The sequence below is a fragment of the Siniperca chuatsi genome, linkage group LG15, assembly GCF_020085105.1.
Source record: "Siniperca chuatsi isolate FFG_IHB_CAS linkage group LG15, ASM2008510v1, whole genome shotgun sequence".
Taxonomy (NCBI): domain Eukaryota; kingdom Metazoa; phylum Chordata; class Actinopteri; order Centrarchiformes; family Sinipercidae; genus Siniperca; species Siniperca chuatsi.
Genome location: NC_058056.1, coordinates 21,550,578 through 21,567,340, shown reverse-complemented (window position 1 = coordinate 21,567,340; position 16,763 = coordinate 21,550,578). Strand labels below are relative to the sequence as shown.

Genomic DNA, 16,763 nt, shown 5'->3' with positions numbered 1-16,763 from the left:
CAGATTGAAATGTAAGCCTGTCTCCAGCGCCGTCAGGAAGCAGATCGAGAATTTTGTCCCTCTTGTTCTTTATCGCGCAAGAAGATTTTCTTGGACGCGGTTTTGGACAGTGGACACGCTGGACGCGGAGCAGGATCCACGCAGGAGGCACGAACCGGACACCGTATTCTTCGTTTGCGGCTTTAACACGATGGGTGAGTTCAATGTTGGATCGGGTTTTCTTCTTGTCAGGGATGCAGCGTACGGTCCAGCGACAAGGTGGGAAAAGTATATCGAGATATTGTTGGTCTGTGATGTTTTGGCGGGTCAGTTTAGCTGTTAATCCAGTGGGAAGAAACCAGCTGACTGAATTATTACATATGTCGGTTACGCATGAGTTTTGGCATTGACCAATGGACATCCGTGTGAAGTTTAGCCTGTTTGCAAGGCAACTATCAGTCAGCTGTTGGTGGGTACTTTTCACCCAAACCTTATACATAGCCTAACCGAAAGTGCTAAATAGGCATTTTAGAGTGAACACTTTTTGGTGAAAACACTTAAAGCTTAAAAAGTTGTGCCTTTACATAATGATGGATTTAAAAAAAAAAACTATCAAGAGACATTGTTTTGTTACAAAATGATAAAACCTTAATAAGTAGATTAAAACACAGTTTAACACTTAACATCTTTGCTATATTTGATTGTATACAATTATGTGTTTGGTAAGAAATATCAGGCCCTATAAATATGTGGTTTAACCCGGATTAAAGCAGTCTGTGGCGGGCCTTGGGATGGTTACCTAATCGCTGTCTCATTGTTCTGCCCTTTTGTGTGTTTGTTTTTGACACCAGAGCCAGCCTTCGGTGAGGTGAACCAACTCGGCGGTGTTTTCGTGAACGGCAGGCCGCTCCCCAACGCCATTCGGCTCAGGATAGTGGAGCTGGCCCAGCTCGGGATTCGACCCTGTGACATCAGCAGGCAGCTGCGCGTCTCCCACGGCTGCGTCAGCAAGATCCTGGCCCGCTACAACGAGACCGGCTCCATTCTCCCGGGGGCCATCGGAGGCAGCAAGCCGCGGGTCACCACACCCACTGTGGTCAAGCACATACGGACATACAAGCAGAGAGACCCGGGGATTTTTGCCTGGGAGATCCGGGACAGGCTACTCGCCGACGGGGTTTGCGACAAGTTCAATCTGCCCTCCGTCAGCTCCATCAGTCGGATCCTCCGCAACAAGATCGGGAATCTGTCCCAGCAAAGCCAGTATGAGTCGGGCAAGCAGGCGCATCACCCACCACCACAACCAACGTTACCCTATAACCACTTATACTCATACCCGACATCCAAAGTGCCCAATCCCCCTGGCATGCCCACCCTTCCCGGACACATGGCCATGCACAGGATATGGCCTTCCTCGCACTCTGTAACAGATATTCTGGGGATACGGTCTATTACAGAGCAACAAAGTAAGCATGGCTGCATGGAGGGCGGTTGCATTTGTTTATTGCTCTACATTTAAACAACTTTTGAAGGGGTTTTGCGCGCAAAAGTGCGAATGCGTCTGTGTTTGAGGGAGAAAGTGGATTTATTTCCCCCTTTGAGTTACTCTAATTGTTTTAGGCCTCCGAAAGTAACTATTGGGACGTTATAAACTCACAGGCCTCTATGAAGAGAGAGCTTAAATGCCATTTGACCTGCCTGCTGATATTGATTTGAAAGGGAGGCAGGTTAGTCCAGAAACAGATGGTCCGGCTTGCAGTAATAATTAAGAGGCGGATGTGGAATATTAGAGGGACAGCGGAGGGAAAGGCGGTGAGATGAAGTGCATCAAAATGAGGTGTTCTGAATGTTTGCCATGACTTGGAGCCAGACATTGTGTGCAGGGCTGCGTATTCAGCAGGTTTAACCGTGATTCGGGCATACAATAGGCAGCTCGCAATAAGATATGCTTTCTGCTGCACGTGTTATGTTTGTCGTATATGTGTCACATGCAGGTAGGCCCAGATAACTTTGGCTTGTACTCTACAAGACCACAACTGTTTTGGAAACAGTGAAACAGGATCCGGCATAAATCAGTGTTAATAGTCGACTCGGTGTTGTGAAAGGGATTTTCTGAGAGCTTGTTTTCCAGTGGCAGGAGGGGAAGTGCTGTCAGTCCATTTGCAAGCAGTCCTTTCTGTCAGGATTCATGGCTACCATGCAGAAACACGCCCCGGCTCCTCTCCACTTCCGCCGCCATCCGAAAGCCTAACTCGGGCAATCTAAACAAGACAAATGTGAGGCAGATATCCACGAGAAATCACAAGGGGAGGATTGTGTTTTGAAAGGCTGCCTTTATAAACAAGTTATGCATTTCCAAATTATTAGCAGATGTTTGTGGCAGGTTTTTGAATGCTAAGTTTTACAGTACATTTGCAGAGGTGCGAGCTCATTTGCACCAAAGTGATTTCACCAGTCAGATTATTAAAAAAAAAGAAAAAGAAAAGATTGGGAATTTATGGAAAAATGGCAGCTAACAGCTAGAAATGAAGACAATATGTGCAGGCTTAATATCATAAACGATTAGTGATTTTACTTGAGGTAAAATTTAATTTGACGCGCATGCGGGCACACACACACACACACACACACACACACACACAGACTTAAATATACAGGCTTACTGACTACAGGCAGCATAGAGTAAACTGATGTGGGTGATTTCAGTTACATAAATCTAAAATACTATTTCAACATGTACAAAACGCACATTTGAAAAAGCTCTTTATCGAGTTATAACTTTGGTGGGCTTGCTTTTCCCATTGTAAACGTTGGGAACTGTGTATAATATAATATCCATCACGCACAAAAGGAGGGAGGCGGTGAAAGTAAATCTAATTTGGCCCCGACAGGAAGACGTTTTGGTGGGCTAAAATGTATCTGACCCACCAGAGAGTCGTCTCACTTCTGCCCCTTCAGCTGGGCCTCAATCTGCTCTTCAAGAGGAACCAAAACATTTAAGTCTAAACACATTTACTTTAAGGCACGTGAAGAAATATGACAGATAATATTGTCTCAATGTTCTTAGTCAAAATCCTTAATCCATAAAAAGTTTAGGCCTGATCACGTTTATTGATTAATGGTTGAAGACAATTACTGAAACAAGAGAAACCATCTAAACGTAATTTTAAGAAGTCTCACTTGCAGAGAATAATCAATATCAGATTATGCAAATTTTGTTTTACATAGGCTACTAAAACTGATATTTTTGTGTAACTGATCAAGAGTAAAAACGCTTTATAAGAACCTGACGCACAGGAAAGGCCATTGATATATGAGCTATTTGTGCGTAAAATGACAAATAACCGTGCTTTAGTGCAAAATGTCACAGGGTTTATTGTCTTGTGCAACCTGGCTAACCTGGGCCTGCCGGATGCACGAGAAGCAGCGGCCTGTGCGGGTCTTTTCCTAATCTTACAATCTCCTCTCTGACTTTCCTCTCTTCTCTTCTCTCTTTCTCTTTTGCCCCCCCAGTTAGTGACAGTCCATCCTTTTCCAGCGCCAAACTAGAAGAATGGAGCGCTATAAACAGGACTAATTTCCCACCAGCAAGCTCTCCACTAGTCAATGGCGTGGATAAACCGCATTTAGAACCTGAAGCAAAATACACACAGGTAAAAAAAATGGACACCTCTTATTTTTTTGTAACCTAAAATGCAACAAAAGTGAAAAGAGTCTATCCAGACTTCTGGCCATCAGACTATTAATGTAACTGAAGTCTTGAGTATTTTATACTATTTTAATAATTATGTGGCTTGGAAATTTCCCTTTCACAGCATTAATGCGCTCCTTCTGTTGGTTAGCTGGTAATGGTGTTTTTTTTTTTTTTTTTTTTTTTACAATATCTTATTATTTTTTATTTTGGCTTTACAGGGTGTACTTCCTGTAGGTCCTGCTGCATGGTCAGTGCTTTTATGAATCATTTGAGTGTAAATTATTTAATAATTGGTAGGTTAAAGAGTTTTGGATAGGGTAGTTATTCTCTTGATTCTTGTTTTCCAGCTTGGTATGTTGAGTTTTTGAAATTAATTGTCGCGTGCTTAACACTCAGAAACTGGTTGGACCCATAAAAAAAACAGCCAGCAAACTAATATATAGTCTGTTTTCGGTTTCCTGGTAAATTATTCTAGCATAGGCCTACAGTATTTTAAAGGGTTGGTTTCAGTGCCATAGTCCATGCAGGGGTCGAGTCAAGACATTGAGCTGCATAGAAGGGACATTGACCACCGCATTATTTGTCTTATTCAGGTTTATTGCGAAAAACTACAGTAGCTGATAGGTTCATATTTTGTCTAAAACAACTGTCGTGCAGGCCTAAACTTTCACTACATAAATTATTGTGCACTGAGTTGTTAAAGTCGATAAATAGACGTGAAATAGCCATATACAAAATAAAGCAGGATCGAGATTAATACATTCATCTGCGCCGAATTTCACACATTACACACGTTCACATGAATTAAAATATATTAAGTTTTTCTTAGTAGTTTGCAAAGGGTGAAAACTCGCCCTACGCCTAATACGTATTAATTAAATATAGTCCTTAAATCAATTTAGATTTTTATTCATTTTTTGTCTCTACTTTTCTATGCAAAACTCATTTTAGTAGTTTATGTAAAGGTCTTTGTTTTTTGGTTTTCTAGAGTAGGCAACAAATGAAGGGCTATGATGACAACATGTGTGCGCGCGCATGCGTGCTTGTTTTCTTTATTTTGACAGGGCGTGCGATTCTCGTTACAGACAAAAAACAAACCCAGAACAATTTCATGCCGCATCATTTATTTTGCCACTTTATCACGGGGGGAGTTGTCATGCTCATTACGCAGAAAACAGGGCCGATGCTGTGAGATTAGGAGCGTTCAAAAGTTACAGCACAAAGTGGACACAGTAACTGTCTGAGCGGTTAGCCAACCAACTATACAAAAACAGAAGTGAGCCATTAAATGCAGAAAATAACAACCCTATAAATTACAGAGTTTATTGTATGAAAAACAAAGAATGGTGAAGCAACTAACTGCTCCAGCAAAGGACTGGAGGATTAACCGTGCCTTTGTCATTCAGACTTTACACAGGCAGCTACTGCAGCCTGCTGAGATCTAATGTTAAATAGATCTGCATTTGTGTTTGTGAGAGAGACAGTAAAACAGTAAAAGAGAGATGTCATGCAAGGTCGTGTTGAAACGGAGGCTGAAAGACCCCGAGGTTTTCAAACTACAATTCATTTTCTTCACGTCATGTTTTTCACATTTTTCTTAGAGCTATAGACCTGTTTCTTAAGATATTTTTCCTAAAGGCTGACTGTCAGTGCAAAGTTATTTCAAATGGGAACCTGAAAACTTCTAAAAGGTCTTTTTATTTTTGTTTCTGTATAAGGCCAGAGGCTGCGGTTAGTAACATGCGGCCTATAGGCGCTGTTTAGAGGGCAGATGCACCCATGGGACTCTCAGGTTTTTCTCTGGAAGAAGAAGAAGAAGAGCATCATTAAAAAAGATTTAAGGTTAGGTCACGAGCTCAGTGCGCGCGGCGGCTCGGCGCTGATTCCGTTCATGTTTCGAAAACGATTGAAACATTGAGTAAAACTTACTTTTCATAACGACAAATAGCTATATATAATGTTTAATGCATTTTTTTTGGTCGCGTTAGATTAACGTGCTTTTAAGTATTCAAAGGTTTTTAATGATTTATTTTAAATATAAACAATGAGATCAGAGCGTGACGAAGTGAATCCGCTTTAGTTGTAATTATTTGTATGAATGGCGTCAATGCTTTTATTATTCATTATTCAGTTCTGCTTAATAATAATATTCAAAAATGCATCAAAAAAAACAACGCATGTATTATTATTAAAATATTTTGATTAACAAAAGAAGAGAAGATGAACCTAAACTAATTTTGTTTTAATTATTAGGACATTTTAAATGTAAGTTGTGTATTTTGTTATGTAGGCTAGCGCTGATATGTAAATCTGAAATAAAACACATCTCTAAATTCTAAGATGTACCTAGTGTAGTATAGTTTTAGTGATAGTACATTCACTTAGATAATGGGTGGTGGAAGAGGGGTGGACAAAATAACAGGTACAGCCAAACAAATGATGCAATCTGACACAAGAGTACTGCCATAAATTCACCCTTTGAATGTCAGACATGTCTGTGGTCATTTCTGAGGCTGTACTTTGTGGTGTTCTTGTAGTAGATTGAATTATACTGAAATGAGTTTCCTGTTACTTTGTATATGTACTGTATATGTGTATATGTACACATACTGTATGTGTGTGTTTATAGTATACAGTATGTACGTACTGTGTGTGTTCCATATGGTGCTTTTCATTAGTGGAACATGTGATAATCTTTGGAAAAATGTTTAATGAGACTAATTGATTTAAATGAAAAAAAAACAACATAATTTTAAAAACACCGCTCAAAGCCTGTGTGGCTATTCGTGAAATAAGCTTCAGTATCGTTGAACCAAGTGAAGACACACAAACTCCGACAGGCACCCACAGTCACCCAACACAGACCCACAGACACCCACAGGCGCGTGCATACAGAGAAAACAAGTTTTCACTCTATAGTTATGTTTTACAATCACCACAAATGTCAGTTTAGAGTATATTTTTTCACGTCTATTTTAAAGAAATAGCCAGTGACTCAGCCAGTCAAGCAAGTCAATGAAAACAAGTCAAAGAAACAGAGAAGATCCCGATTTTACAAATAATTCTCAGTAGTCGCAGACCACCCAGGAACAGAAATTCGGCCTCCCTGTTGAAATGCTTTTGTGAATTCCTTAAGTTAAGTCCTGTCGCTGTGCCAGAAAAGCAAAGCCATTCATGCTTCGAACCCTATGCTCGCCTCATTCTCTATCATATTTCCCCTGCCCTTTCACTCTCAATCTCTCATGACATCTGTTTTGTGGCGCCCCCAACCGCCCTGTCGCCCATCATCTGACGTGGTATGTCAGTGTCGCCCGGAGAAACGTCCACTTTAGGGTAGAAAACAAGTCCCATGGACAGAGGGGCAATCATGCATGTATGGTTTTAATACATGTTTAATATGTTCCAGGGGCATGAGAGCGCATAATTGATCATTCATACTTTCATCAAAATTGGGAAAATGGGTTTTTTATGCGGTGGATGTGAAGTTAGAACTTAAGTTTCTGCTGTTTATAATTCCACCAACATCGCTTTTCCTTTCACTTTCTTCTACAGCTTGCCTCAGCTTTTTTCTATTATAACTCAGCTGCTTGTGTGCCTCTACCTGGGCTGGGGTCATGTCACTAAATAATGCAGCTAAAAATGGAAATCTTGCTTCTTAATTGACTCTCATGTGACAAGATTTGACAATATTTCTGTGGCAAATAATGTCTATTTTTTCAATTCTTAGGAAAAAGATGGAATGAAAACCACTAACCATGATTTCTACACCAAGCAGGGAGGTTTCAGAGACCTTTCAAACCTCTAACACAGCTAATATTCTCTTTTTTCCTCTCTTTTGTTCCCAGACGCCGAATGGATTGCCCACAGTGAACAGCTATGTCACAGCACCCAGCATCCCTCCCTACCACCCTCCCACCCAAGTGTCACCCTACATGGGGTACAGCGCCACCACCTCGGCCTATGTGACCGGACCCACATGGCAGCCGGCCAGTGGCAGTGCTCTATCTCCCCACAGCTGTGACATCGCCACCCCTCTGGCCTTCAAGAGCATGACAGCCAACCGTGACGCCATCCACCCAGTCACCGCCTCGGTGCTGTGACAGACTGATGGGAGAAGGGAGGGGTGGGGGGGCAAGGACAGGAGACACCAGGTCTGTCCCCTGTGGCTTCATTTCATTCCCACTGCATCCTTTCTATGAAGGACTCGGCCCCAGGACCCATATTTGTGCCGTTCTGTATGTGACCCCCCCCCACACATCTCCTCCTTCCTGCTACACACCAAAGACCAAAGTCAGACCAAAGACACACAAGGAATAAACAGTCTGTCAATGTTTACTACAAACTTATTATCTTAAAGAACTTGCAGAACAGGCGTACTGAAGGACTGACTATGTATGACTGTTACTCCATCCATCAACACAATTCCCCTCAGATTCCTTGCACACTTCTGCAAATGTCTTTGGGCAAAATGGGGTAATGTATAACTTCATGAATAAGCAATCAAAGAAGAGGGGAAAAACGTTGCATTAGTGTTTCAGGGTGCTTATTAATTGCTATTGTTTTTATATGCTTTTTTGTGTTGTTTATGTTTTGATAAAGTAACTCTTGTGGAGCATTGTTTTCCCACTTCTCTAAAAATGTAGCCTATGCAAGAGCTCCAGAGAGAAGTTTATTTATTAGGTTAAGGTACGTTGAATGAAGCATGGGAATCTCCATGCACGTTCAGACAAAATTGGCATTGGTCTTATGTTGGAGTCTATAGCATTAACAATTGACAAATGTTGCACAATGAAATTGAATGTATCTTATTAAATTGTTTGGCTGTTATTGGTCTTCATGAAGTTTGCCGGTTGTTTAGGGACTCCTTTTATTCTGAGAGCAGACAACGTATACACCATCACAGCTAAAAATATTGATCTTCCCCTCTCTCTTTCTGTTAGTGTAGCTATGCTAAATTCAGGGTATTGTAGCCTACTGGCCTGTTTTACATGAGTAGGAAACTGCTTTCCATAAAAAAAAAATGTATGAATGTGCTCATACAAGGCCTGTATTTTCTCTACCAAGCGTCAGGGCTCACTAGGAAAGTTCATCAGAAATGCTTTGAGCACAGTGTTTGTCACCACATAAAGCAATTCTTTTTAAACCTTTTGGTCATTAAAATAACCTCACCTCATTACACTTAATATGGCCCTTTCTATATTCATAAACATTTATGTCTGAATATTAGCTTAATGACAAAGGGATACATGGTTTAAAGAAATTTAATTATACAAGTAGTCCTACAAAATATTTTGCACAATTTTCTTAAATAAATGTAGTGTCTAAAGCACATTTTTATGTTTAAAGTGAAGTGATAAAAATATAAAATGCAGTAGTATTACAAAAATAGAGACATATTTTTAATGTCACTGTATATTCTTTTGAACTTACAGAAAAGGCTTCCTTCAGTAAATTTCTCATAAGGGAGTTGTATAATTTTGTAAACTATCATCAAACTATCATTTGTAAATAATAGTGAAGGTCTAATATCATGTATTATAATTTCCAATCATTTTAAACAGTTTTAAGTTATAAATAATTTTTCAGTTGGATTTAGCTGTGTGTCAGACAGTAAATTTGAACATCACTGTTGCATTAAAATTTCTGTGAGCTGGGGACTCCCAGACTCCGGGGGTGAGGTGGAGTCCATGTGCATTCAGAGAGCCACAAATAGGCTCACTGGCCTGCGGTCTCCAAGGTCATCAGACATCTGACCCAAACGCGAACCTTCAGCAGCCACAAAAGGGCCAAATAGGGCTTGTCAGGGCCAACTCAACGTGTTCATTACAAAAGAAAAGCACACAGCCCAGTTGACAAATGACATGTTTGAAAATGATGCAAAAATACTTTCTAAAAGTTTTGAGGGGGGAAAAGTGTAGTGTAATAAATTATGACTGTGTCTGGCAAGCACTGTCTAGCCCTGCAGTGGAAACCAGAGATTTAAACAAACTGGGGTCCAGCGTGGACATAAAGTTGTAGATTAATAACTTGATACAATTGCTCACCTGCTCTTTTACATAGCATTACCTGCTGCTGAGGGTTCAGACGGTGGTTGCCTTATTTATGGCCCCATGTTTCCATTCCTCTGGTGTTACAGCATAAACAATCCCTCCATGTGACAGTGTCAACAGTCCTCCCCATGCAGGGGCTGATTTGACTTGGAAAGCTCTCTTCCCCGCATCCAGTGGTCACGGACCGTTGCTCAGGGATCATAGTGTTTCTTTGACCGTATGTGAACCACATCACAGGGACGTGATGATCATACACTCGCTGTACCAGCCAGCCCTCACGGCCACCCCTTTACCATCCACCATCCATCACGTACAGTAAATGATGGTTAACTCTCTGAGTGGCATGAAAAAGTCGTTACATGCTCTGTTTTTTACCTCAACCTACAAACAACAAGACCAAACAACTTTTCCTTTCAACTAAGCTACATGAACTGAGCACAGTCTTGTTAGTCTCCTCTGACTCATACAACAAAATTAAAATGTGGTCGTCTTAATTGACACCAGTATTTAAAAAATAGGAACAGTGTGTTTTCTAGACAGGAGGAATAGCTTCTCGAAAGTCTAATAATGCCTGCTCTTGTAGTCTAATGTTGGTCAGCTTTATGGAAGAGGGTCTAAGAGGCGTAGTTTTAAAAATAGGGGCAGACACGTGTTTATAATTAATGATGCTGAGTCTGACTTCAGTGTCATATGGTTATCTTTACTTCTCCACATGCAATCAGAAACAAGACAGCCATTTGCAGAGTAACACAGAGCAGAGTATCCAACACTGGGTGAATACAGTGCTCCATGCATGTTCCTGCTCAATGAACATTTTTAAAAGAAGCTGACAACTGCCAGAATGTTTTCTTAATGCCTTAAAACAGCAACGTTAAGCAGACAGGTGAGTAAAACCTCTTAAAAAGAAAAACTCGGAAAATCACAACATGTCTGGTTCCGTGTCTTTGGTATATACGCATGTGGCTCCCGTGTTCGATCGCATTGACATGAATCACTGCTTGCTTTACATGCAGTGTAAATCCCAGAAATTTTAATTTATATTAAAGCATCAACCACGTCTGCATTGGGAAAAGACATGTCCAAATTGCAGGCTTGTCACAAGTGGAGCCACTGAATTGAAATGTTATGGCTGAGGATGAGGAACATACATGGAAAGGGTGTGAAGAAAATGAGGAGAAGGGGACTTTGCTACTGAAGATTTATGATCAGTGCGGTGTGCTGGGAATTCAGGTGAAGGGTGGCTCTGTTGCTCAGCTACCAGCAATACACGCGGCGCATGTTACAAGCTGTCAAGTCTGAAACAAACATACGCATTCAGGACTCCATTACAGAAAGGACAGGTTAAGCGCTTACAATTCCATCAGTCTGCAGGCTGCAGTTGTTAGTCTATCACCACAGGCCCCTGGGCAAAAGACCAGGAGCCGTTCCATTTTGGCAGAGAGAAACTGCCACATTAATGATGACTATCAAATGCCAACGTGGCTCAGTATAAGCTACTACCAGATGAGGTTAAGATGAGTCTCTTACAGAGCAGCCACTACCCCTAAGGCTGTGCAACAGGTGTGTGTGTTTGCATGCGTGTGCGCGTGCGTGTGTGTGTGTGTGTGTGGGGGTGGGTGTGCATATTTGTGTAAGAGATAGACTGGCTGAGGGAGAAAATGTGTGCGGTAACAGCCCATTCCTGCAGCCACATTTGCATTTCTGGAGCTTGTTGTTTTAGCTTGCACTAAAGCTATGCTCAGACACTGACTCCCCCCCGCCACTGAGAGAGAAAAGACTGACGCTCGGTTGGCAAATGCAACTTCTACAGCTGACAGGTTCTCAAACAACAAAGTGCTCTGATGGGGGGAATACCAGGAGGGTGAAGAAGTGGTAAACTGACGGAAGGTGATACGCTTATATCAACGCCAAGCTGAAACGCCCCTAGAGAAGACAAACATGCAGCAACACAAACTTACAGTTACAGGACACACAAGTGCTTAATCCACCGCTAACACACACAAACACACACACACCCACACGCACAGACACACAGTGAGGAACCAAGTGAGGAGTTGAATTTTATTCCTTTTTATTTGTTACCAATACATGTAAGTAACTTTCCACAAATGCTAATATTTTAGATTGAAAAAAGTCAAATTAACACAATTTCTTTCCAATAAAAGCTTGAAAAAAAGATTTCATGCTAGTCCAATCTAAAGGAGGTGCATAAAAATATCAGTCATGCAAAAGATATTAAAAGTTCTGCGATAGGCCTTAACACTAGATCAGTGTAAAATAAATTCTTTTACACAATAATTCTTATTAAGAATCATTGGGCACTACTGTGGCTGTTTGAGATATACAGTACAATAAGGCTCAGTACTGAGGGTGTGATCACAGTGTATATTTATAATCACGTATGCATTGTTGTATATGAAGATGTGTACATACCAAGAGTATGTATGTGTGCGTCTAGACTGCGCTGCAGTGGGTGTGTGCACTGTAGCTGACTTCACAAGCTGCTTCTTAATGAGCAGTTTATATTAAGATACGAGTGAAGTTTGATAGAGATGTTTGATCCACTGAGTCCAGCAGAGCTCTGGTCAGGTTGGTATAAAGAAATGAGACTCATCTGAACTCAGTATGTGTTTGTTCCGTCATACAACATGTACTGTCCAGCTATATAATGATGATCTATACTTGAGTGCTCTATAGTGGGTCTGGAGCTGAGTTTTTTTTTGTTTTCCAAGTGCTTTTGTGATTGCAGTGTAAGAATTCCATCACTCCATTCTTAGTGTTTACTTAATTTGAAACTGAACATTAAAGCCCCTGAAAACTTTGTTTCAAATATGCATTTCTCTAGAACATTAAGTATTCATGACTACATAAGCTACTATAAACATTCTTAGTTATTATTTTTTTTAAGAGTTGACAACTGTCTTCAGATTTTGCTAAACTCTGACTGGTGCACAAACGTACGTGACATCACTTTTGTTTCCAATTGAGCACCAGCCACTTCAAACAAGTGATAAGAGCACAGAAAAAAAGCACAAAATACATAAATCCCTCATGTGAAAACTGTTCTAAATTTAGCAGAAAATATTGTTTTCATGTAGGACCTCATTGCTCAGAGTAAGAAGCTGACAGAGAAAATAGGTTTTCAGGGCCTTTAAAACCTATTGATCCACTGTTAAAAACCTGTTTTCTATTTGTCAATTGTCAAATGCTGCAGCTGTTTTTATTTCCTGAGAAACTAACTTCGATGAAGATGTAGTTTTTTCTTAGAAAGCTGCATTCTAAGATATATTGTAATGATCATTTGGCATTTTACTGGAGTCCGTTAACGATATCTGCAATGAGGCACAATCCATAAGGCACTTTCGTGGGTTTCCTTTCCTTGATTGTTTTATTTTGTTACCAGTTCCTCTGTAGCCATCCAGACACATATTCATAGACCAGCAGCATCACTGCTCCACCTGTAACCGAACAGAAGAGAGAGCTTCAAAGAATCAACTCATATTTCTCTGCTAGTGAATAAGCAGCATGAGCTACCCAGCCAATAGGAACTGAGTTTTAATGTCATGTGATTGAAAATGCAGATTTACAGGCTATCTGGGAAACACAAAGGGATATACTATATTATATATAGACATTACATGGTTGGGCAAGTTAGGAAAGACTAGTGGGGTAGGCAGCGGTTCTGGCTCACAATGTTTCCATTCAAACATTGCATAGATATCAGAAAAAACAATGTAAACATGGATTTGACATTTTTGTTATTGGTACAGTAAGAATCAATATGTCGGAGAAGGAAGTAGTGCTTGTTCCCGCCTCATATCATTGGAAACACTCATGCAAAGTTGAATTTAGCACTAACGTGCTGTGCTATATGTTTTCAGTGCCTCTTGTAACTGCTTTTACTATTTCCTTGTTTACTTGTGTTGATTCTGTTTGTTGTTTGTGTTCCTGTGAATGTTCTCAGGTCTCTCTTGGAAAAGAGATCGTAATCTCAATGAGACTGCCTGATTAAAATATTAATAATTTGAGAGTTTCCGGGCATAAAAAAAAAGAAGAAAAGATTTCTGTTTATTTACCAATCTCAAATCTATTATTTAAACAAAAACAAAGTGAACATTTTTCATCTTTGTGAGAATAAGGACAATTTTAACTTTTTCTTGTTACCTGGTCCAAGCCTCATTATCTTGGGCACCAACCCCTTGTATAGTGCCAAGTACCTATAAAAAAAAAACAAAAGGATGTTAATAAAGTACAAATACAAAATACTACTCAATCTATGTAAATCAAGTCAAGATTTCAGTTCAAGAGAAGACTATTTTTATTCATCTGTGCCTTCAGTATGCGTGCGTACTTGCATGTGTGTTTAGGATAGAGTGTGTAGCTTGAGTTCTTGCCTGGCTGTCTGTCTGCTGGTCTGCCTGTCTCTCACCCAGTCAGGTACATAGTTGGGGTCTAACAGCCAGCGGTGGCGAGGACCTGCCCTTTAATGCATTCAAGGTGATCAGTGGCTGCCTGCCTCCGCCTCGTGCTCCCTGTCCCCGCCACTGATGGCGTTAATAAGGCTCGACCCACTTCCTCCCTGGCCCTCTGTCTGATTAGATTGACCCATAGAGCGCCGCGCGGCTCGTTAGGGGCTGCTTAACGACGTCTCCCATAGGGACCACTAATTAGCTGGGACTGTGTTGTGTTAGAGCAGGGGACTGGATGTGGCGGAGGGGGCACCCTCCATGCACCCCTGCGACGACAGCGTTTCAGTGCCGTTACTGCAGCAGCCCCCAAGGCTCCTGTGTCCACTAACTACAAACATCTCGCTGGCCCTTGTCTAGTGGACCTGCATGGGGGAAAGTGGAAAGCCTAGGGCAATTGCTAACATAACATACATCTTTCCTTGAAGCTGCCATTTAGAGCTGTCATTCTCCAAGGCTTGAAAATATGTTAACATTTACTGTACAACTGACAGACTGCAGAAATGTATGATCACACACGAGGGGAATACAGCCCAGAATGCAACGTCACTATATGGTTTCCATTCATCGGATCACAGCTTTGCATCAAGCTATTCATGCACTTCCCCTGTAGTTAGCGTAGGAAACTCACACCGCGTAATCAAACCCTGCTAACTTGTAGCTGCAGCTGGTACATTTGTCTTTTCTGACAGCCAGTTTGGCAGATAGCCAACCATCAATTGCTAACAAAGCAGACAAAGTGCCTCATTAATTCTTGAATGCACCACAGAATTAAAAATTTTGTCCTGAGGATCCCCTACTCCCCCACCCCCCCACCCCCGTTCATACCCCTCCTCCCGGTACACCAGTGCCATGCTCTGGAAGCAGGTGCGGTACTTGATCTCTCCGGGAACAGGCTGGGGGCCTTGAATGCGGCTCTTGGCTACATCGAAGGGAATGTTCACGCAGGAGGAGATGGTCCCAGACACTAGGCCAATAGTAAACTTCCTCAGGAACTCCAGGGTAGGGTCCTGGTAAAGAAGAGGATATACAGGATTAAAAAACTAGCACAATTTTACAACATCTCTAGAGTGGGAACCAGGTGTTAAATATGATGGCACAAAAGAAGTAGTTAACAAAATAAATGGTGAGACATTGTGTGTATAAAGAGTTTCCCCTCGGGGATCAATAAAGTATTTCTGATTCTGATTCTGATCTGATATATATATGTGAGCTAAAGAAAAGGAGAGCATAACGGGGCTTGTGCATATGATTGCAAAGCTGGCATGAAAGCCCTGATCATTTTATGGTAGCGGGGGGCAGATTAGTGCTTCCTGACTGTGGTGCAGCATTCTGATTGGCTGAACAGAAGCACATGTTCTTTGGGGAGCCAAGACAGAGGATTTATAAACAGGGTGCATGCAGGCAGACTGGGGAGGCATATGGGGACAATTTGGGTAATTGGGCTGTGACTCGGCACAGGGGTATTACTGTACCAAAGAAGCCCAGACTCAGAGAGCTCTGACAGCTAATTGGCCGGGATATTTTTACAAATGACAGCAGCCTCTCTGGTCCAGGCCTTTCTCAAGCGGCTGGACACCCTGAGAGCCGAGGTAAATCAACAGCTAATCCCACTTCTTCTGTTTTTTTCAAGTGGGATGTAGGGATGGGGGTAAACCATACCCACGGCCTAAGTATACCCATCAACCCACTTCCTAACAGCCTTAAGCAAACATCTCCTTACACATTCATTTGTGAAAGATGGCAGTGTGCTATCTGCCTCCTCTGTACTATTAAAATGGTGATATGCGAGAAGCCTGAGCTGGGCCAGCTCAATTTGACTATGGACATGTTTGAGTTGCAAGCTCATTGCTCATGTTGCTAACAAAAGGGCTTTGGAGAAAAGCCACTATCAGCTCAGCCTGTAAGCTGTCGGAGGCCACAATATTTATCCTTTTCTGCCTCAACAATAGCCGTTGTTAGACTCACAAACAGGATCATTCCATCAATGTACATACCGATGGATCATTCCCCAAAGCAATGGCCACAATCTAAGAAGAGAGCTATTTGGGTCATCCAGCCACATAATTATCATTCACAGAGGATGACCACTTGGTTCTCTGTACACCATGCGTCACTGGAAAAATGTTAAAAATATAGCACAGCCTGGGCTGCCACTGTAACCTCTTGAAAATAGTATCGTTGTCTGCTTCCAATTAGTTCATAGTTAATCTAATGCTCCAGTTTTTACATGAGGAACTGGCGTATGGTAACGTTTCCATTAAACAAAATTAACTTTTGTTTGGGCCATCAGGCCCTGCCGGATGTGTAATCTGAAACTTTGAGGATGTTATGAAGAGCCAACAGACGAGGTATTAGCAGGGCTGATCTTACAAGCTCCTCTCTGATTTTTGCTTCCTCCTTGCTATGGCAGGCAGGCTAACTAATCATACTGTCAAACACTTTCCCAGCATTTCCCCACTGGCGAGGTGGCTGGGACACGTGCATGTCATATAGTCTTTAGTGAAAACTGGTGCGTCTGTCACTTGGCTTGGGTTTGCATTTGTCGGCAAAAATCGAAACAGAACTGTAGGT

General features: G+C 41.6%; 2 protein-coding genes across 4 annotated transcripts in view; one reads left to right on the top strand and one right to left on the bottom strand.

Annotated features, from left to right (window-relative positions):
* pax9 (paired box 9) lies at positions 1–8,500 on the top strand. The gene is made up of 4 exons (XM_044166172.1): positions 1–194; positions 831–1,445; positions 3,493–3,632; positions 7,519–8,500. The coding sequence occupies exons 1-4, from the start codon at positions 191–193 to the stop codon at positions 7,771–7,773; spliced, it is 1,014 nt and encodes a 337-aa protein (XP_044022107.1). The 5' UTR covers positions 1–190; the 3' UTR covers positions 7,774–8,500.
* Positions 8,501–11,777: 3,277 nt separating this feature from the next.
* slc25a21 (solute carrier family 25 member 21) overlaps positions 11,778–16,763 on the bottom strand; it is an 87,761-nt gene continuing 82,775 nt past the window's right edge. For all 3 annotated transcript variants that reach the window (XM_044166175.1, XM_044166177.1, XM_044166176.1), the window contains 3 exons: positions 15,018–15,199; positions 13,888–13,940; positions 11,778–13,181 (listed from right to left, as the gene is read on the bottom strand). In XM_044166175.1, the coding sequence (XP_044022110.1) occupies positions 13,120–13,181; positions 13,888–13,940; positions 15,018–15,199 (297 nt within the window). In that variant the 3' untranslated portion in view covers positions 11,778–13,119. The remainder of the gene's footprint in view (positions 13,182–13,887; positions 13,941–15,017; positions 15,200–16,763) is intronic.